Below are 21,911 nucleotides of genomic sequence, written 5' to 3' on the forward strand. Positions count from 1 at the left end.
ATGACTTTGAATTGATTCCATTTGGAGCTGGCAGGAGGTGCTGCCCGGGAGTTCAGTTTGCCATGGCGGTTAATGAAATTGGTTTGGCAAATTTGGTGCATAAATTCGATTGGGAGTTGCATGGCGGAGCAAGAGCGGAGGATTTAAACATGACTGAGTCTACTGGTTTAACCAAACGTAGAAAATACCCTCTTAAAGCGGTTGCTATTCCATATTTATAATGTGCTTGCCATATTTTGTTCATGTTAACTTGCATATGCCATATGGAGGGCAATAATAAAGTTTAGGGGTGTGCCACACACCCTAAATTACTTCTCACATACCCTTGTTAATTTCTATCCGTTGATATTCTTCAATTCATCCGATCCGACGGTTGAAAATTAAAAGGGTGTGTGAGAAGTAAAATGGGGTGTGTGGATATCACATCCCTAAAGTTTAAGTTAATAATCATATTGGGTGTAGATCACATCTTCTTTTTTGAATAAAGTGTAGTACCGTGTGCTAAGAAAGTAAAAATAAATAAATACGTGCATCTGTTATATTTTGTATATAGTATAATAAATCTGGTTTCTTTTGTTCATATACATAAAAGCGCTAAAGCGCTAATCATTTAATAACTTAATATAATAGTGACCACATGGTGGGCTCACTCCACGATATTTTTCAAAGATTCTTCGAGTGTCTAATTCTTAACTTGACAACGCCTGATTTATACTTGCAATCTATTACATTTGTCAAACGGTTAGAGCACTCGTGTTTGCTACACTCAACAGAAGCCTCTATGATGCTGCCTCTCCTCATCATCCCTTGCTCACAAGATAACTAAGAATTCATAATGGCCCTCATGCGTTTTAAAGGCAGTGTTTTTTTTTTTTTTTTCAATATCTTCATAATGCATCTAATTTGATGATATCCTAACGTTAAATCCAACTAATAGAATTTCATAAAATATGGTATATATTTTTGTCAAGTAACCTAGAATATAAGTAAAATAACTTTAAATCAGATAACATGTCTATATTTTTGTACTAATAATATAGATACGGGTTGGGCTTGGTCAGCAACTGGTGGCGCAATGGTGGGAGCATCCACCCGATGTTCTCACTGATGTATTCATGCACGATAGTTCTTTGTGATCTCTTTAGTTTCTACTGTTTGTGCTTTCGATGAGGATAGTTAACTCTAAGTTTGTAAGTGCGTGATACAATTTTTCTCTTCAACTGGGTTAAAATTTTCGACAATGTTTTTATCGAGGTCCAATTTTGCACTTTATCGTCAATAAAAAAATGTTGTTATGATTTAAAATTAATTTACCGATATTTTACCTAAAATATAAGTTAATTCCTTGAACATAATTTAGTAGTAATGCAATTACTATTAAAATATAAGTACTTAAAAACCCCTAAACCTTTTAGTGTCATTTCAAATTTGTCTCAACCTTTTTTTTATCATGTCAAACAAGTACCCAATCCATTGAAAATGTCACATATGTTAAGCCCCAATTAAAATCTATTAAATCAACTAGGGGTTACTTTGTCTCCAGAATCAATAGAGGGTCATGGAAGCATAGCCTCCACTAACTAATGGTTACCACAACCCCTCATCATGCCATCACCTCCAAACCCAACGCAAAACCCCCAATTCCACCCTACAACTCAAGCCGACGACATCGAGAAGGTCATGGAGGTTGCTGAAATGGTATAGATTGCCATGGTGTGGTCACCACCATAGTCATCGTCCAAAGAAGAATTGGAAGTTTTACGAGATGAGAATCGACGTATGAGGAGAATAAATGAGCAAAAACAAGCTCCTCGAAACGCTATTTGAAGTCATAAGCCTCTCTTTTGTTAGAATATTGTCTTCTTGATGTAATTTCAATTTGGGTCCATTTTTTTTTCAATTTAATAGCCGTTTGATCATTGAGTTTCATATTGTATAATCTATATTTGAAATTTCAATTTTGAGGCAACTAATATTAATGTTGACCATGATATACCCATTTGGTGTATTTTGAATATAATCTATGTTGAAAAAAATTAATTGAGGCTTAATGGATGTGGCATTTTCAATAGGTTTGATACTTATTTGGAATGTTTAAAAAGATTGAGACCAGTTTTAAATGACACTAAACAATTAAGGTGTTTTAGATACTCAATCCTAAAAAAAAAAAATACACTACATTGCATGTAAACAACAGGTTATTTATGTGAAAGTTTGTGAGAGCCGAGTCAGCAAAAGGAGATTTGGATTGTCAGACTCTTGTTTTAATTCTGGAGGTAACGAATTGTAGTGAGTGATTTTGGATGAAACGAATCGCCAGTCGACAGACACAGTAGTCTCACTGGAATTCATTAATACGATGGGTCCTGCAACTTTTAATTTATTTTTCAATTTTTTGTGTTTAATAACTATTTTGTTTGATCCTTAAATTTGAATGGTATTATTTAATTGTATATAAGTTTTCAACAGAAAAAAAAAAAAAAACTAACGAAAAGTTTAAAAAAACTTTTCTTTTAACGAAAAACATTTTTTAAAGATATAGTAAATAGTGCCAATTAAAGGTAAAAATGTGGTTTTTCGTTAAAAGTAAACAGTACCGAGAGTGTTTTGTTAAAACTTCCAAAAAAATACCATTTGATCTCACAATAAAGATGAAAATTCAACTAAAGTGGTAAATTAGCTTCAAAGATAAAGTCTGAGTACTTGAATTTGAATTAGGATTTGGAAGTACAAAGAAATATCAAAGTAGTATGATTTTGTACATAGTGGGGTTTAAAGTGTTAGAAATTGTAAATGTACTCTATTTTCTTACTTGTTAAGTACTACCTCTCTATACGCGGTTACGCTACACTATTATCACCAATTGAACTAATTAAAAAGAGGAGTGCGGACATTATTGCTAGTCCATTGTGAGGTTTTCTACAGGGCTAAAATGGTATGTAGCCTAGGGAGGTTTTCTATAAGGATAGTGTTATCCATGCACTCATTTTTACTTCTCACATATCCTTCTCAATTTGTCGTTATCGGATCGAATGAATTGAAGATGATTAAACGCAAAAAAATAATAAGGGTGTGTTGGAGGTAAAAACGGATGTGTGGACAACACCATTCTTTTGTAAACTCATGCTTATAGCCCATTCAATTTCAATACAGGTTATTGTTTATTGTATATTTAGTAGATGATAGGTAGTAAATATACGTTTTATACTAAAAATTATAAATTAATTCTATCTCTCATCCCCCTTTTATCCTATTCGTTAAAGAAAAAAGATCATTCACCCTATGCAATTTAGCCTTTGTGCTTCTTACTCAAGAAAAGAAAAATAATTTTTTTAAATCAACAATTAAATCCCTATCTTCGCCATTCTTTATTTTTGTTGCAAATTTCAAATGAATGTACATTTTATACTAATTATTATATAAGCAAAAAAATAACATATGATGTTATTGTACTAATCTCAGCTAGCCCACCCAAGAAAAGAATCCTGGCTCCGCCCTTGGTTGTGATGTACAACCCACTCGAGAGACGTTCCAACTTCTTGTGAATACGCTTCTGACCATATTTGTACGAAGTGATACAAAGAAATTCAGAACCATTATCTTCAGTGGTTTCAATATGATATTGATTATCTCGAATATGTCTAAAACTCAGCAACGTTCTTCTGGAACGTGGAGAATAGAGTGCCTCTGTAATGGTTAAGATTGTACCATTGGACAACATGATACATGTCTTTCCGTATTATTCAATTAGGTTGGATGGGCCTGAGTGAGTTATAAGAGGTGCTTTCTTGGGTATCAAGTTAGTAAAATAGTGTCGCTCATGCAAGATGGTGTGCGTGGTAACATTATCAGCCAGACAACTAACTTTCCCACTAGACATACCTAAAAATAAATTGATTGAATTGGTCACGTGCATAAATATAATTCCATTCATTCAATTAAGCAATTCGAGAAATAATATCCATCAAATAACAATCCATAATTCAAAAAAACCAAAACCAAACAAATTATTCCAAATACTTAGAAAAATTGTTCAAAATTAAACCATAAACCTAAAAAATAGGAGTGAGGGGTCGACCGCTCCTAGTGGGTTCGGCCATTAGGGGTAAACACCCTAAAAACATGTCTAATTTATTTGTCCATAGGCGCTAACACCTCTTGAAAATCCAATATCTTAATTGATGCAGTAGCATCTTCCGGATGTTCCACATGTGCAAAGTTAGACTCACAACAGGAATGATACTTGGCAATAGTCTCAAGGTTAGCTAGGTATACGCGTGGCCAATAATCCTTTGATCCACAATGATAGCACATATCCATTTCACTGGAAGTTGACTGAATGTGAGCTTTTCCCTTATTCTTAAAGTTCGGGGTACTAGGGCAAGGGGTGGACGCTACTGGGTCACATTTCCTCCATTAGGGCCGGCACTCTGTTGACCTTGGGCCCATGGTTGGACTTGTGGCCCATTGCCACGGCCACGACGGTTCTTGCGTCGTTTGTGGCTGCTAGAATTCGTCCCATGCACTTTAGGTGCGGCGTTTGAGCCAGTCAGTCTAGCTTGATGATTCTTCATCAAAAGCTGGTTCTGATTTTCAATGAGAAATAGTACAGAGATCAAATCCAAAAATTTGGTGAACTTCTATGCCATATATTGTTGCTGTAGGACAATATTGGTGGCCTAAAAGGTCGAATAGGTATTCTCCAGAAGATCTGATTCGATTAGTTCCACTTTACAGAATTTCAGCAATGATCGGATTCTACAAACTTCAGACTTGTATTCATTCATGGACTTAAAGTCTTGGAAGTGAAGATGCTGCCAGTTATGTCTTGCTTTAGGCAAGTACACGTCTTTTTGGTGATCGAAATGGTCGGCCAGAGCAAGCCAGAAGGTGCGTGGGTCCTCCTTAGTGAGGTACTCAGTTTCCAGTGCATCATGGATATGTCTTCGAATGAAGATCATTGTAGTAGCTTTCTGAGCTTCGTCGACAGGTTTGTTGTCGGTAGGTGCCTCGATGGTGGCTCTAATGCCCTTTGCAGTAAGATGGAGCTTCACTTCTTGAACCCACTTCAGATAGTTTCTTTCGGAGACTTCTAGAGCGGTGAAATCGAGCTTGTTCAAGTTCGACATGTCCCTAAATCGGAGGGTACAAAAAAAACGTGATTAGTCATATGGTAATCCATAGACATATATCGTAGAACATTCATGTTCCATAAACATGTATTGGTTTAATTTATGCATGAAAACTGCAGGTTTCATGCGGTAAGTTTTGAATGAAAACTTCGGGTTTCAAAGGTACAAAATTTGAAACTACAGGTTCAATTTAGTTTTATGAACGATTAATTCATAAATTAGAGGTTCCTATAAGAAACACATAATGCAATATGTTGATTTAAGTGTAGTGGATTTGAGGTTCTCCAGGGACTCAAGTGTAAGAGCTTCGTTACAACGAAAGTATGTTAACGGTTCAAAGTATAAAAATAAATTATTGAATCATTAATTCCAAAAGTGATATTCAGGTCAATAATCTTGGATTCATTATCAGATTAATGGATTGCAGGTCACTTTTGATTAATTCAATAGATCAGGACCAAACAAGGTCGATCATGTAAGCAAAAATAATAATAACATTCAGGTTAAAATTATTTAGGATAGCCCAAAAAAGGGTTTGGGCTTGAGTATGGCTGTAAAAGCAGCCCATATGTGGCTACAGGCCACGGGCTGAGAGACATGAGCCTACAACAAGCTGCTGGCGTGATTGGGCAAGACCATAGCACGAGAGCAAGCCTAGAGGCTTGCGGGTGCGAAAGAAACCCCAACTGCAACTAGGTTTCAGGTTTGGGTCGCAGGGACTAAGCCCAGCCCCAAGGGATGGCTGCCTGAGGCGCAGGCTGTGGCAAAGGCTTAACCCAGAAGCAAGCTTTTGGTGTGGGCCGACATGGAAAGACCAGCCCAACATGTGCTGGTGTGGGTCGGGGCTACAGGCCCGTGGTAAGAAACCAAACCAAGCAGACGACCTAGTTGTCCACAGTGTGCAGTGAATCCCAAAGGCTTCGACAAAGGTCCGAGATGTCAAACGACGTTGTCCCAATTTCCTTTCTTTTTCAAAATTTTCTAAGGTTTTGAAAAACCTTAATATACTTCTAATTTATTTATATGCTTTGACTCACAAATTCCACATAGCAATGTAATTGCGTAATGCATGAAATATATATATATATATATATATATATATATTGTAAGGAAAATATAAACATAGAAGGGTTCATGCATCATGGAGAATGTTTTCATTCTTCATGGACGTTTCAAATATCTTCCTTTATTTTAAGCGTATTTGATTAGCAGAAAACAAAGAAAAGCCTTTGAATTTTGTGGAAGATAGCCTCCTCTTATGATTCGTAAATTCCTCAGCCTCTGGTAAGAGCGTGCTGATAACGTGTTGTAGGCCTATTTGATTGAACTAATCTAAGGGATTAGATAGAGGGTCGACGGTAGCAAGAGGGAAGATAGTGATTTAATTGTGAGGCGTATTTGTATCACTCCATTGTGCCTTTATTTATAGTAGTAGGATAGGCAAAAACCTTACCCTTTTAGGATTACAACTCTTAATAGGTAATCAACCCCTATTATGAATATAAGAGATATTCCTAAATTCACTAGGATTTACACAATCACATTCCTATTTTAAATATGACTACAATAGATTTTTTATCTTTGGTCCAACGATATATTTTATATGTACATTAAAGTAAGGTTCTAGAAAACGCTAAGTGCTAGTCGGGCGGTAGGCTGGCGCCTAGCGCCTAGGCGGCTAGACGGATTTAGGTAAATTTCTTATATATTTTATGAATTAATTGAATTTACTATATCAAATGTAAATAATTATTGACTAATATGTTATTTCTTATAGAAAAACATACATATGTGAATGTTTTATGTAGATATATAATATGTTTGCCTAGGAAAAAAAACAAAATATTATCTAAATAATTTATAATTTATATAACGTTTATATATATATATATATATATATATATATATATATATATATATCCCAAACTTTTAAAAATATAGAAAGCCCACATAGTAGGTGGTTTTCATTATTAAAACCATGTCGTCTACCTCACATTTGCTCCTTCTCATCACCCATCCACCTTGGGTGGTTTTCATAATTAAAACCATCAAAATCCATGGTTTTCATAATTAAAACCATCATCTTTTGACCTTGGACCACCACATAATGAAATGTTTAAGTCTCTCTCTCTTCTCACTCTTTCTTCCCTCATCTTCACAAACGAGCTGTAGAAATTCACCGGCAGCACTCTCTCTTCCCTCATCTTCACATAAACAAGCTATAGAAATTTTTTGGGGATCTATTGCTACGTACGAGATCAAAAGTTGTAGATCCTTTGCGAAATCTACAGCAAGTTTGGGATTTGCAGCGAGATTCAAACCGCCTAGATTGCCGCCTAGCGAGCGCTTATGTCCTCCCTGCTTAACTGAACAGTTTGGTCTAAATCAGGTCAAAGCTCCGCCACCTAGGCCGATTTTTAGAACACTGCATTAAAGAGAAGAGAGAGTTCAGCTAAGTCATCTAATGAAAAACCTAATTTGGTATGAAATTCACTATCTATGAGATTCGAAACTAAAACCTTTCACTACAAATTAAAATAAATACCATTACATCGTAATTGGCAATCTAGATTTAACTATCGCAAAGCAAAATGAAGTACGGACGAGAATTTCGCCTGCTCACGATTGCAAGTGTCGGGATGTGCTTTGATATTGTAGATTAGGGTTTTTCTTGTAATTGGGTTTGTTGTTGTTTGTTGGGGTTTGGGCTGCCCTTTTTATTTATTGGGCTTTGAGATTCTGTTTGAGCCTTTTATTGGTTATCTGTTGCCCTAGATTTTGGGTTGGTATGTGTGGATCCTTAATAATTTGAGCATCTTTATTATTAACTCAATAATTCCTCAATCGATCCTTATCCTTCGATAATTTGTATGCGTATGCTATAAAGTTAACCCCAAATGATGATCATAAGACTATTAATTTCATTTGTTATGTAATTGTATGGATGTTGTTCATTGCTCTTGTTCTAAAGACACTGTGCATGTTGGGCTTTACAGTACCAATTGTCGTGAATATTAATGATTTACTAATTAAATCACTCGATTCTCAAATAACTTATTATTTAAGTTACTTGATATTTAAGTGGTATTGATGTCACATCCCAAAAGTAACCAACCCCTTATGAACACACATATGCATTTAACTTATGATATTCTTACAAGCCCACTTGATTAGAAGCTTCAGCTGTAATACTACACCGCAAAAGGTTTCCTTTCTGTTTATTAACATGGGATAAACTGAAACTTCTAAAATCCATACACAACAACCATCAAGGCAGGAAAGTTCACAACTCAAAAGAAATAAACTTAAAAGTGCAGTTAGACAAAGGTTCGCTGATTATATATTGTGTCATCATTTTGTTTTATGGAACATAAATGTTATTCTTACAATATTTTTCATACTACTTTATACCGTCTCTTTAACAGAGATGAGATTTACATATGTTGGTGAGCCCTACCTCTATTAGAAATGTGATACAAATGTGGTAATAACAAAGGACAATTTGGTTGAAATGCACTACTTGAAGGCAGTGATCAAGGACACTTCGTTTATTTTCTATTCCATTACTTATCCCCGGAATATCATCCCAAGGTGTGAAAACAAATGGTTACCACATTAAAGCCAACACGCAAGTAGTCAATGTGTGGGACATTGGAAGAGAACCGAAATCAATCAATTCAGTTTACCTTGGCTATTATTGAGCTTTCTTTGGCAAATGTAGTGCAGAAGTCCGATTGGGAATTGGCAACATCAGATAAAGATTTAGACATGGCTGAATCCAACAGTTTGACCTTGCGTAAAAAATCCCCCCAAATAGCTATTGCAGTTCCATATTGATCATCAGCGTGCTAGGGCTTGCACATATTGGTGCACCCTCCATTGATGATGTGACTGGCACTATAACCACGTGGTTGTACTTATCTTTCTAATGTTGAAAAAACTCGTAAGTTTGAATCCTTCCATTGATGTGATTGGCATTACACAAAAAATGAATTATGTGACTGTAAATTTTTGCATCACACAAGTGAAAAATATAGAACATGCAACAAATAAACAACTACAAATTCTTTTTTGGCTAAGTGGATCGGCTGTATAAATCTTAAAATGAGCGTTGAGTTTTGGGTCAGGTCTTCTATTAGCTTCAAGTAGTACTATATGTCTTTTCTTAAAGTCTATTTCCAAGCCTTCTTACGTCTTCTTCTACATTTTTATTCTTGAGTTTTTGTCTTATAATTGTATTTTCTAACCAAAGCATCTATAGGTCTTCAATTTATATATCTAAATCACTTTAACTGATTTTCTTCCATCTTATCTTCAATTTCCATTCCTACTTTACCTATATCCACAAAACATGCCATCTTATCTTCACATGTCCAAAATATGCAACAAACAAACAAAATGATTTTTCTTCCATGTTATCTTCAATTGCCATTCCTACTTTACCTATATTCACAAAACATGCCATCTTATCTTCACATGTCCAAAATATGCAACAAACAAACAAAATGATTTTCTTCCATTTTATCTTCAATTGCCATTCCTACTTTACCTATATCCACAAAACATGCCATCTTATATTCACATGTCCAAAATATGCAACAAACAAACAAAATGATTTTCTTCCATTTTATCTTCAATTGCCATTCCTACTTTACCTATATTCACAAAACATGCCATCTTATCTTCACATGTCCAAAATATGCAACAAACTAACAAACAAAAAAAAGAGTCTAAACACGGCCACTCTTCACATGTCCAGAACATGCAACAAACAATAAAAAAGAAAAAATTTCATCTTCCGAGATAAAACAGGCAAATAGTACTTCTTCATTTTAAATCGGACTCAGTGGGTTGGTTGCCAAAACCAAGCAATAAACTAAACTAAAATACAATGTCAGTGCACGTGCATGCATCGCCATGTTCAAAAAGATGCATAAAGTGTATTACATAAATTATGGAATATGTGTATTAAAAAATTAATAATTTAAAATAATTTTTTTTTTATTATTTTTATAAAAATAGGTAATGGAATAGAAGATAATTTTTCCGCCGTATTCATCTGTGTTTCCATTACAATGAAAATTTCTCCGCCGTATTATGTTGATGAAGAAATATGCTAACCGTCTACTGATTGGTTCAATGTTATCTTCACCATGCCAAACCAATCATATAAATAGACCCAACTCGTGTCACAAATAGCATGTACTCAATTTCTTTTCCAAACCCACACATATTTGGGGTTTGTAGTTCCGTCTATTCAAAGCATTCATCTCTGGGGTTCCGAGTTTGATTCCTACCTTCTTCAGTACCTTGCTTTGTATAAAAAAAAATACAAACGCATACACGTAGAAATGTTGAATGAGATCTTCACCTTGTTGCAATCTTCTTTATTCGCACTAGTATTTGTGTTCATTTTCCTGATCTTCTTATTCAAATGTCTCTCAACTCCAATAGCCACAAACCCACCACCGTCTCCACGTAAGCTCCCAATAATTGGAAACCTTCACCAACTAGGATTGTACCCTCATCGCTCGCTTCAAGCCTTATCTCAACTCCATGGCCCTCTCATGCTTCTCCATTTTGGAAGTGTCCCAGTCCTTGTTGTTTCTTCAGCTCAGGCAGCCAAGGAGATCTTGAAAACTCATGACCTCACATTTTCTGACCGACCCAAGTCCACCATCTTTCAGAAGCTCCTCTACAACTACAAAGACGTCTCAACGGCGCCATATGGTGAGTACTGGAGGCAGGTGAAGAGCATATGTGTTTCTCATCTCTTGACCAACAAAAGGGTACAATCCTTTCGCTGTGTGAGAGAAGATGAAACCAAGTTGATGATTGAGAAAATAAATCTGTCTTGCAGTACTAACGAATCTTCAGTTGTGAATTTGACTGAAATGGTTGTGACTCTTACTACTGATGTTATATGTAGAATTGCGTTGGGGAGAAAGTATTGTGGTGGAGAAGGAGGGAAAATGTTTAAGGAGATTTTGGGGGAGTTTATGGAGTTGTTGGGACGTCTTGTGATTGGGGACTATATCCCATGGCTTGCTTGGTTGAGCTGTGTCAATGGTTGGGCACTAAACTAGACAAGGTGGCTAAAAGGTTTGATGACTTTTTAGATGGAATTGTTGAAGAGCATATAGATGGTGCAAAGAGTGGAGTTGAGCATGAGGAAAAGGACTTTGTAGACGTTTTGCTTTGGATTCAGAAAGAAAATCTAGCTGGTTTTCCTCTTGCTAGAGTTAGCATAAAGGCCCTCATCTTGGTAACTCAACTCACTTTAGTTCAATAAAACAACTATTTCTATCCGATTGTGCTGCATAAACTTCTTTTGTATACATCGCACAGAAATACATATATTTATCTCTTTCATCACGTGACATTTTACATACATATGAATTATTAATATAGGTGACTCAACAGTTTAAATATTTTGTACTAGTCATACATAATGATATGAATAATATGGTCTATCTAGCGTTACTAGTCATAATAATTCTGTTATTCATTAACGTCGGTGGATCATTCTCCTTGAAGGATATGTTTGCTGCTGGCACTGATACATATACAATCATAGACTGGGCAATGTCTGAGCTTTTAAGGCATCCAAGGGTGATGAAAAAACTGCAAAAGGAAGTAAGGGGAATAGCAAGAAGTAAAACCGAGATAATAACCGAGGATGATTTGGTTGGAATGCACTACTTGAAGGCAGTGTTCAAGGAGACTCTTCGCTTACATCCTCCAGTTCCATTACTAATGCCAAGAAAGTCAACCCAAGATGTGAAAATCCATGGCTACGACATTAAAGTCAACACACAAGTCATAGTGAATGCATGGGAAATCGGAAGAGATCCCAAATCGTACGAAAAACCGGAGGAGTTTGAGCCAGAAAGGTTCTTGAATAGTGGTATAGATTATAAAGGGAATGACTTTGAATTGATTCCATTTGGAGCTGGCAGGAGGGGCTGCCCAGGAATTCAGTTTGCCATGGCGGTTAATGAAATTGGTTTGGCAAATTTGGTGCATAAATTCGATTGGGAGTTGCATGGCGGAGCAAGAGCGGAGGATTTAGACATGACCGAGTCTACTGGTTTAACCAAACGTAGAAAATACCCTCTTAAAGCGGTTGCTATTCCATATTTATAATGTGCTTGCCATATTTTGTTCATGTTAACTTGCATATGCCATATGGAGGGCAATAATAAAGTTTAAGTTAATAATCATATATAGAGTAGATCGCATCTTCTTTTTTGAATAAAGTGTAGCACGGTGTGCTAAGAAAGTAAAAATAAATAAATATGTGCATCTATTATATTTTGTATATAGTATTCTAAATTTAGTTTATTTTGATCATATATATAAAAGTACTAAAGCACTAATCAGTTAGTAACTTAATATAATGGTGACCACACGGTGGGCTCACTCCACAATATTTTTCTAAGATTCTTCAAGTCCAATTCTTAACTTGACAACGCCTAAACAAAGGATTCCAAGATATTTCCAGTCAAAAATACCACATATAATACAAGTATGATAATGGTTGAACAAGATTGTTGAACAAAGAGAGATGACTATGAGATGGATTGCTTGAAACCAAAGCTAGGAAAACGAGTTGTAAACCGCTCTTTCCAAGCTCGTGGAGCCTGTTTCAAACCAACCAGATTCGTGCAGCCGAAAAACTAAATGAGTAGTAGTAAATATCCGCCATGTGGTTGTGCCATATATACTTCCTCGGCAAGAAATCCATAAAATGTATCTGATTGCTTGATCTTCCCATTGAAATTTGCAGCAAGGGATACAACAAGTCTGACAGTTGTGTTTAACTACAGCTCTAATTTATACTTGCAATCTATTACACCTGTCAAACGGTTAGAGCACTCACGTTTGCTACACTTAACAGAAGCCTCTATGATGCTGCCTCTCCTCACTATCCCTTGCTCACAACTGGTGGAGTTGGATAATTACATGCTTGGAAACCATGATCACAGCCGTCCCATAACCTCACTTGATCGATATCACGAGACGACCAATATCAATGACTTACATGATACAAGTATATTATTACAATAGCATCTTGGTGAGTTGATATTATACTGTATATTTTACCCTATTCTTAGTTATAATTTATTGGCTATTTTGTGAGAATTTTGATATTTTGAATTATATTTCCAATGTAGGACATTCGAATTCCTCTTGAGAAAAAAGTGATCATACAAATTATGGAGTGATTCCATTTGAAGGATGTTTGTTGGTCTTTCTACTTGATTGTATCAAAGTTTTAGATTTTTCTACCAAATGATTAATTTATGGCGATGAAATAAAGGAGCAACGTGCAGTGCTGTCAAAGTGACGTTTTGGGCTTATTTGGCGTCCAAGATGGTATCTTTTGGGTTTGAGGCCTTTTGCAATTATGTTCGGGAGATCTCAAGCTTTATTTCGAGTCATTTTGGGTATGTTTTAGAGCCATGAAGATCCAGAAACATGGGATTCTTTGTGGCTGTGTAGATTTCTCAAAGTTAGAAAATGATGTATTTTCTAGTTATCTTATTCTATTATATTTTCTTGTTTTATTCTAAGATATTTTCTAGGAAGGATTTTATTTTCTAGTAGTATAAATAAGGCTATTTAGCCATTAGGATGGGGGAATGCATCAATTTGGAGAACTTAGCTATGCTTTGACGATTTGTATTTTTCCTTCAATGTGTTTTTTATCCTTTTTCTATTTCAATAAAAATTCCTTTTGTTTTATGGTTGTTCGTAACTAATTTCCGTTTACTAGATGAGGCCACGAGCCTTACCATGAATATGTAGTATTTATTTAATTGCTTATGATATTATGCATGTACTTTGAATTATTAATCGTTGTGTTTAAACTGCCTCTGTATCTTAATGCTTAGCTACTATTAAGATGTTTAGATAAGTAATTAGATGTAATTCGGTCGAAATATAACCGGAGAATTGAGTATTGCTTCTTGTGATTGATAATTGTAATTTCACCTAAGACGAATATCACGCTCTTAGGGTTGCATGATTTTTCAAAGGTTTTTCACAAAACTTTACATGATTGGGGTTTGATACTGCAATGAGTGAAACGCTAATCGGGCAGTCCCCAATTAACGGGCATTGAGCTTTACATGTGCTTCTTTGGCTGCATCAGCATCTCCTGCCTCCTTACTAGCCTCTGCAGATGCCACGGAACTTGCACTCGGAAGATTATATTCAGCTGGTTTATCGCTATTTGCAACAATAATTTCTGCAGTGTTCTCTGTTTCTTTTGCCAGAACAGCATTATGTGCTCTCATTAGCTCTGCGACGATGGCATTGAACTTTTCATGTGTTTCTTTGGCTGCATCAGCATCTTCTGGCTCCTTACTAGCCTCTGCTGATACCATGGAACTTGCACTTGAAACATTCTTTGGTGTAACCTTCTGACTCCTAGCATTGTGCTTCTTGCCGCTCATATGTTGTGACATCACCTTTGTATTGTTGGCACCCCTTTGGCACATTTCACACCAAAATTTAAATCTACTTTGTTTTGCTACATCTTCATTTCTCTCCAGTCCATCAGCCGTTTCAACCTTGTCTTTATTCTTCAAATCCCCTCCACACTGGTCTTCTGGCATTGACGGTTCCCCTTTGTCCTCTTTTGAAGTGCCTTGATCCTGCAATTTCTGGCCTGAACCATCACCGGTTTCATTATGGTCAAGCAGTGATTTCCTTACTTGTTTGGCCTCTAATTTGGAGCTTGTGATACCATTGGTCTCTTTAGGCTTAGAAAACTGTGTAGATGGTGCATTCCTGGAGCTCTTGTCCAGTTGCTGAGCTCTCAATTCCGCTTCCTTGGCCTTGTGCTTCTTACCATTTATGTGTTGAATTAAGCCTTTCTCAGTTGTTTCGCTAACCTGGCACAGGGTGCAACTCCATTCCTCCCTGGGTTTCTTTTTCAACCCAAATGGAGGCAGCTCACTAGAACCCACTGTTGGTGAACTTTTCCGCTTGCCCCCAGAAAGATTTGGGTTAGTTTTTCCTGCAACAAAGATATTTATACACAGTACATACCAAGGCAGTCTTTTACAGTTCAATGCTAAACATCTGACTGATGGTAAAAACCTAAACAGCATTTCCAAATATGAAGTGCACTACCCTCTGCTGCAAATATAGAATGAATAATAGAAAAACAACTTGAGGTATTCGTAAGTTGAAAAGGCATGACAGTGACTAGAAATGTGCTGTCTAGCAAATCTGCAAGATGTGTTTCAATTTTGGATACTACATTGCTGTTGCATAACTAAGCCGACAAATGAATGTAATATCAATAGTATCTATGCAGGCACACTCGTTCGCTTGACCCTAATAGCATTGAGTAAAAAATAAAAAAATAAAGATTCGAGATAATTAAGAAGGAATCTGTGTTTCCAAAGTAGTTATGCATAAGAGACGACATTTCTCACACAAGGCCACTATAAAGGACTGCTGCAAATACATAGGGTAACCTCCTCCAAGAGAACCCACAAATGAAAATTCAATTTCCAACGATCCACCAGAGCCATTAATCCTGATTATTCTGTACCTTAATCAAACTGATGTCACTATAACAAATTGTCATAGTAAACGATCCTAGTATAATGATCTGGGACAAATAATCTACATGATGAATGACTATGATGCCCCATTGAAACTGACTTTTAAAGTGCTGATCCACAAGCAAAAGGGCTACCACATGCCTACATAGCAAACCAATATAAACCTTGTTTGTCAATATTAGCATCGGTTATGGGCACAGCCACCTTAGGCAATGCAGACGCTACTAAGAACGCGTAGTCCTCTTCCTCTATGTGTTGTATTTGCAAAACAAAGACCCGAAAAGGTCATCCTGCAAACTCGAAATGTTTATTTTGCACTTTCATTGTATTTCATGATTCAAGTGACATTATACAATCCGAAACAAATTGCCGATCTTGGAATGCAAATGATCATTCAATTTATCATTTACTTTGTCACATATAAACAGTAAAGCATAAACAGAACACTGTCAAATCAAATATAAAAAGTTTTAATGCGACTGACCAGTAAGATCAACTTGTTCTTGTTGCCGATGTCTGAAGGAGGAGGAAGTAGCGGCGGCGATGACATGAAGCCGTTGATCACAGGTTCCGACATCAGCAGTGGCAACGAGAACGAATCAAATGCGGTGGACGGCGACTTGAAGCCGTTGGTCACAGGCTCCGATATCGGCATTGTGCCAAACGAGAATGGTTCGAATACGAAGTTCTTATGAGCAGCGAACCGCATTGCGCCGAGTACTTCAGCAGGGGCTGTTTTAATAGCCAACTCTCGCTCCAACTTGAGCTCTCTCCTGACCTCCGCTTCAAGCTCTCGCCGTCGCGAAGTCTCAGCAGTGATAATGTCCTCCCTTATCCTCTCCTTCTCCAGCCGGAGCTCCATCATCCGTATCGGGTCCGGATTCCGGAAAACCGATTGTGGCAGCGGAAGTTTCGGTTGGGCTGAGATCCCCGGTACGGTGGAAGTAATAGGAGCAGAAGTTTGACCTGTTCGGATAGATTAGCTCAGTGAGACATTTTGCCGAGCATGTGGTGGGCAAATTTTGAAGCGGAACTCAGAGCATAAAGGTTAAATTTACCTTGCGGAGATGGACGCTTGGTGATTGCAGCCATGATCAGGTGCTTTGCTTCGTACTGGAGTCGAGTTGCATGATCTAACAACTCCCGCGCGCGTTCAAGGTCTGCAAATTCATCAGTTGCCGCCATGGTTTCACCTCCGGCGACGCCGCTAGAAGGTTGTTGTCCCGGATTGTGAAAGTGACGCGCTGTTTGTCTCTACTTGGGGGGATGGATTTTCGAGAGTTTTGATTTTTGGGTGTTGAGGCATTTTTTTAATAATATTTTTATATAGGGAGGCTATCCACACACCATGCTTAATTGATGTCTTTTGATCTTTTTCGATTCATTCGATCCGACAGTTGAAAATAAAAGGTGTGTGAGAATAAAAAAAAGTGTGTAGTGTGTAGATATCACATCATTTTTTTTATTTTTTAACAAACGACATTAAGAGAGAGGGAGGATAGGCTTAGCCGTACAATAGGCTATATTCTTTAGGTGTCTTAAGACAGAATTTAGGTTTTGAACAATGAATATCATCTAATCCTTCAAACTTAAATTTTAGGTCTAAAACATATTATGGTTTTAACGGAATTTTATTTACTTTTGAGTTATGATTTCTTAATTCAATTGCACAAATGTTTCAATTTAAAAAAAAAAAGTTTGACAAAATGTAAAAAACAATCAAAATGTAAAAAAATTAAATGGTTTTAACGGAATTTTATTTACTTTTGAGTTATGATATCTTAATTCAATTGTACAAATGTTTCAATTTAAAAAAAAAAAAAAATTTTTTGACAAGATGTAAAAAACAATCAAACTTCAATACACAAACCAACAAACCAAACTTTAATACGCACACCAACCAAACTTTAATATACAAACCTACCAACCTAAATTCAATACACACACCAACCAAACTTCAATATACAAACACCAGTCAAACTTCAATATACAAACCAACCAACCAACCAAACTTAACTACACACACCAACCAAAATAATTATAAAGGTTGACTGTTGCTCGTAACACCATCCTTAGAAATCGCAACCAAAACCTCACATAAAGTTTCATCTTCTTTTTTCTTCCAATTTGGACCTCTTGCGTTTTGTCCTAAAGGCATCTTCAAAAAAAATTAAGGGAGAAATAAGGATATGAAAATTATATGATTAAGAAATTAATTTTGTGTTTTACATTTTTTTTAAAATGAGTATTGAACATACACAAGAGTTTTACGTTTTTGTTATAAAAAAAAAATGTCGTATAAATGACATAGTTAGAAATCCTCTCCCGCTAAACTTAGGTTTAATGTTTTTGTAAGAAAAAAATAAATAAATAAATGTCGTACAGATCACGGTAGTTAGAAACCCTCTCCACAACAGAGAAACTAGACTTCGCATAGTGGAGAAACTAGTTTTGCAGAGCATTGAAGCATTCCACCAAATCAGCATTTTTAAGTATTTGCATGGTTTAGACCTTTAGGCGGTAGAGAGAACGAGCAGAGACTAGTCTTGTTTTGCAAAACGTTAACGAACAGACCCTAAATTTTCACTTCTTTTTTTTCGCTCATAAATTGAGCCATCAATGTTTGACTTAAGATTGTAAATAGCACAATTTTAGACTAAATTTTAGAAATGTTTTGAAAAATTATGATTTTTTTTTTAATAAGATACCAAACAGACCCTAATTTTTCATTTTTTTCCGCTGATAAATTTGAGGCATCAATGTTTGACTTCAGATTGTAAAGAGCACAAAACTGGCTAGAGCCTAACTACATATATACCCTTTATTGAAAGAAAAATGTGAGATTAGAGTGATGGACGAACGTTATCAAGAGGAAAACAACAATTGCGGCGTCTTTCGGCCACTTCAAGCAGTGTACCAAGTGCTTTTTTGTTGACATGGGTTACGGGAGTTGCTATGCATCCGCACTTCTTGATCCAAAGCCAAGTTTACAGCACACCGATGGTAACAAATTGCTGTCGAGAAAAAGCGTTCACCGATCAGTGGTGCACAATGCAGAAGATGAAAATACCATAGGGTCGAGTCCAGGGACAAGTGAGTACCAATCTGGCAGTGGGATATTTCCAATTAAGCTGATGGAGCATAGATGACTGAGGGTCTTATTATGTGACCAGAACACTTGATTCGAGCAATGCTAATCGGTTTTTGGTGAGAGTAATCTTCTCTTCTGTTTCTGCCGCCTTTTCTTGAACTCCACGGACAATATCTTCAGGAGCTTTCTCCACAAACTGCATGCGCAAAGCTGATATCGTCAGAGGTATGATACATGTGCATACATGAACAGCATGTACAGCATGCAAACGACTATGCTAAAGAAAGAAAGGACTCAACATAACATGCACGCATCATAACAAGAAATTACTATAACTCACTTTTATTTGTTTTCATTTAACACAAGATGCAAACAATTTAACGAAACTCCAGATGATGGATGTATCAAGCGGGCAGAATTGATGTTGGCAAAATTTCCAAAAGTTCCGGTTATCCAAAATTTCTAAACTCATCTTACCAAATGTTTTAGGTTTTTATTTAATTTTGGTTCGAAATCCAATCATTTCAGTCAATGGATCCTTAGGGAACAAGACATGTAAAATACTTTCTCCGATCAATGCCAACTGCCAAGCGCTTAAATATGAGTTAAAAATATTCGTACTTTAGGAGAGCTGAGCCGAGCTTTAAGTCCATCATATTCTGTCTGTGTTAGGGTTCAAGTTACAGGTAAGGAAGGAAATGAAAAAGGATAAGGGAAAAGAAGAAATTAAAGACTATTTTCATTCATTGTTCCTGAATTCATTACAAAAGGGGGATATATATCCATTCAACACAATAGACAAAATATCTCATAAGCTGAGTCATCACCTAACACCCATTTACTACTGTACTAAGGATAATAACTTTGTATCGAGGGGCCTACACAGTAAGGACCTAACATGGCACCCTTCCCTGAAATAGCATGTCCTCAGGCTGTGAAGGATGGAAAACGGGTGAGGATGGAATCAGCATCCTCCCAAGTGGTGTCATGCTCTGGAAGTCATTTCCACTGGATTAACCAAAGAGTGACTCCTCGGTTCCTGCTCTTGAACAACCCGCGTTGAAGAATTTTCTCAGGGGTCCACAGGAAGGTACTGGTAGTAGAGAGTGGTGGCAGAGTTGGAGAAGCTACCATATGGCTCCCAAGCTGTGGTTTCAACAAGGAAACATGAAAGGTAGGGTGAATGTGAGATTGAGGTGGAAGGTCTAGGGTATAGGCAACCTGACCAATCCCGTGCAATCACTTTGAAGGGGTCATAGTAACGGGGAGCCAATTTGGGGCAATGAGTCTTGGACACTGAAGTTTGGTGATAAGGTTGAAGTTTTAGGAAAACCCAATCACCCATAGCGAAGGTGCGCTCAGAGCATTGTTTGTCGACGTATTGGCGTATGCGATGTTGTGCAAGTTGCAAATGCTCCCGCAACAGTTTAAGCAGTGCATCGCGATCACAGAATGCTATGTCGACGCTGTGCACCGGAGATGAACCAGGGAGGTAAGAGGACACTGTAGGTGGAGGATATCCATACACAGCCTGGAATGGAGTCATGTTGATTGCAGATTGGAAGGTGGTATTATACCACCACTCTGCCCACGGAAGCCACTGAATCCAGTCCCTTGGTTTGTCGCTCACAAAACTGCGCAAGAAGTGTTCAATGGTGCGATTAAGCACCTCCGTTTGCCCGTCGGATTGAGGGTGATAGGCAGAGCTTTTGCAAAGGGTGGTATGCTGCTGCTTAAAGAAGGCAGTCCAAAATTTGCTGATGAAGATCGAATCCCGATCGCTAACTATAGAAGCTGGCATTCCATGTAGACGGAAGATTTCCTTAATGAACACCTCTGCAATTTTAGGAGCTGAATAGGGATGTTTGATGGGGATAAAATGGCCGTATTTGGACAACCTATCCATTACCACCAAGATTGCATTCCTGCCATAGACTGAAGGAAGGCATTCGACAAAATTCATCGCAATGTCCGTCTAAATCTGTTTGGGAATGGCTAGAGGTTGCAGCAGCCGTGGAGGCTTGATTGTCTCATAATTGACACGCTGGCAAGTGTCACATGAAGCAACAAACGTTTTCACTTCCGTTTTAAGCCCCGGCCAGTCGAAGTTACGTGTCAGTCTTTTATATGTGCGGAGGAAGCCCGAATGACCCGCTGAATCAGAATAGTGAAATTCCTCCAAGAGGCGAAAACGCCAAGGGGATGAGGCTGCCACAAACACACCTTGTTTATAATAAAGAAGATCCTCTTGTAGTTTAAACAAGGCATGACTTGCTAGATTGACTTGCAAATCCTTCAGAATGGAGGAAGCCTACGGGTCCGAAGCGTAGTAGCTTGTATGTCCGTGATACAGTCAAACAGGAGCCGAGACAGACCCATTAAGGCCAGGACCTCCGGCCTGCGAAAAAGGGCATCCGCGGCTGCTTTCGAGGATCCGGGCCTATACTCCAAGGCATAATTGTAGCCAAGTAATTTCAACAACCATTTTTGCTGAGCAGGAGTTATAATGCGTTGATCCAGAAAATACTTCAGAGTTTGGTGGTCTGTAAGTATTTTGAAGTGCTGGCCAAGCAAATAAGGCCTCTATTTTTGTACCGCAAAGACCACTGCCAACATTTCTCTGTCATATACTGAAAGAGCATGATGTTTCGGAGCCAAGGGCTTACTAAGAAACTCAATAGGGTGGCTCTCCTGCGATAAGATCGCTCCAATTCCGCTATCCGAAGCATCACACTCAATTGTAAAGGATTTGGTGAAATCCGGAATGGCAAGAATCGGCGTAGACGTCATGGCTACTTTGAAAGCCCCCAAGGCCTGATCCGCCGTGAGAGACCACTGGAAACTATCCTTATGGAGCAAGTCAGTGAGTGGCTTTGCTAGTAACCTAAAGTTCCGAACAAATTTACAATAGTAACTGGCGAGACCCAAAAAACCTCGAAGGTCTCTAATATTGGCAGGGGACGGCCACTCCATAATGGCCGAAATTTTGGAGGAATTCACTGATACACCCTCTAAGAAATAACATGCCCCAAATAAGCAATAGAACTTTGGCCAAAAAGACATTTTGAAGGCTTCAATTTCAGTTGGTGGGTGCGGAGAAGCTCA

The 21,911-nt window shown here is 37.5% G+C and overlaps 2 protein-coding genes, 1 long non-coding RNA gene and 1 pseudogene across 5 annotated transcripts; 1 reads left to right on the top strand and 3 right to left on the bottom strand.

Moving 5' to 3' along the window:
* Window positions 1–4,679: 4,679 nt before the first annotated feature.
* On the bottom strand, window positions 4,680–5,129 carry LOC139193484 (uncharacterized). The gene has a single exon (XM_070816509.1). The coding sequence runs from the start codon at window positions 5,127–5,129 to the stop codon at window positions 4,680–4,682; it is 450 nt and encodes a 149-aa protein (XP_070672610.1).
* Window positions 5,130–10,332: 5,203 nt separating this feature from the next.
* On the top strand, window positions 10,333–12,453 carry LOC103405824 (cytochrome P450 736A117-like; annotated as a pseudogene). Its single transcript, XR_011577719.1, has 2 exons — window positions 10,333–11,397; window positions 11,670–12,453. The product of XR_011577719.1 is annotated as a cytochrome P450 736A117-like (transcript).
* Window positions 12,454–14,090: 1,637 nt separating this feature from the next.
* LOC114822648 (uncharacterized) lies at window positions 14,091–17,025 on the bottom strand. 2 transcript variants are annotated; one of them, XM_029097495.2, is made up of 3 exons: window positions 16,774–17,025; window positions 16,200–16,681; window positions 14,091–15,159 (listed from the first exon to the last, which is right to left on the bottom strand). In XM_029097495.2, exons 1-3 carry the CDS (start codon window positions 16,898–16,900, stop codon window positions 15,076–15,078), a joined length of 693 nt encoding a protein of 230 aa, XP_028953328.1. In that variant the 5' UTR covers window positions 16,901–17,025; the 3' UTR covers window positions 14,091–15,075. The 2 variants fall into 2 exon arrangements, with proteins under 2 accessions (XP_028953328.1, XP_028953326.1); XM_029097493.2 differs by having other exon boundaries at window positions 14,091–16,681; window positions 16,774–17,015.
* Window positions 17,026–18,429: 1,404 nt separating this feature from the next.
* LOC103405989 (uncharacterized) lies at window positions 18,430–19,472 on the bottom strand. The gene is made up of 3 exons (XR_003770599.2): window positions 19,428–19,472; window positions 18,817–19,002; window positions 18,430–18,729 (listed from the first exon to the last, which is right to left on the bottom strand). It is a non-coding gene; the product is annotated as an uncharacterized lncRNA (long non-coding RNA).
* Window positions 19,473–21,911: the final 2,439 nt, after the last annotated feature.

This window comes from Malus domestica, chromosome 17 (genome assembly GCF_042453785.1).
Source record: "Malus domestica chromosome 17, GDT2T_hap1".
Classification (NCBI taxonomy): Eukaryota; Viridiplantae; Streptophyta; class Magnoliopsida; order Rosales; family Rosaceae; genus Malus; species Malus domestica.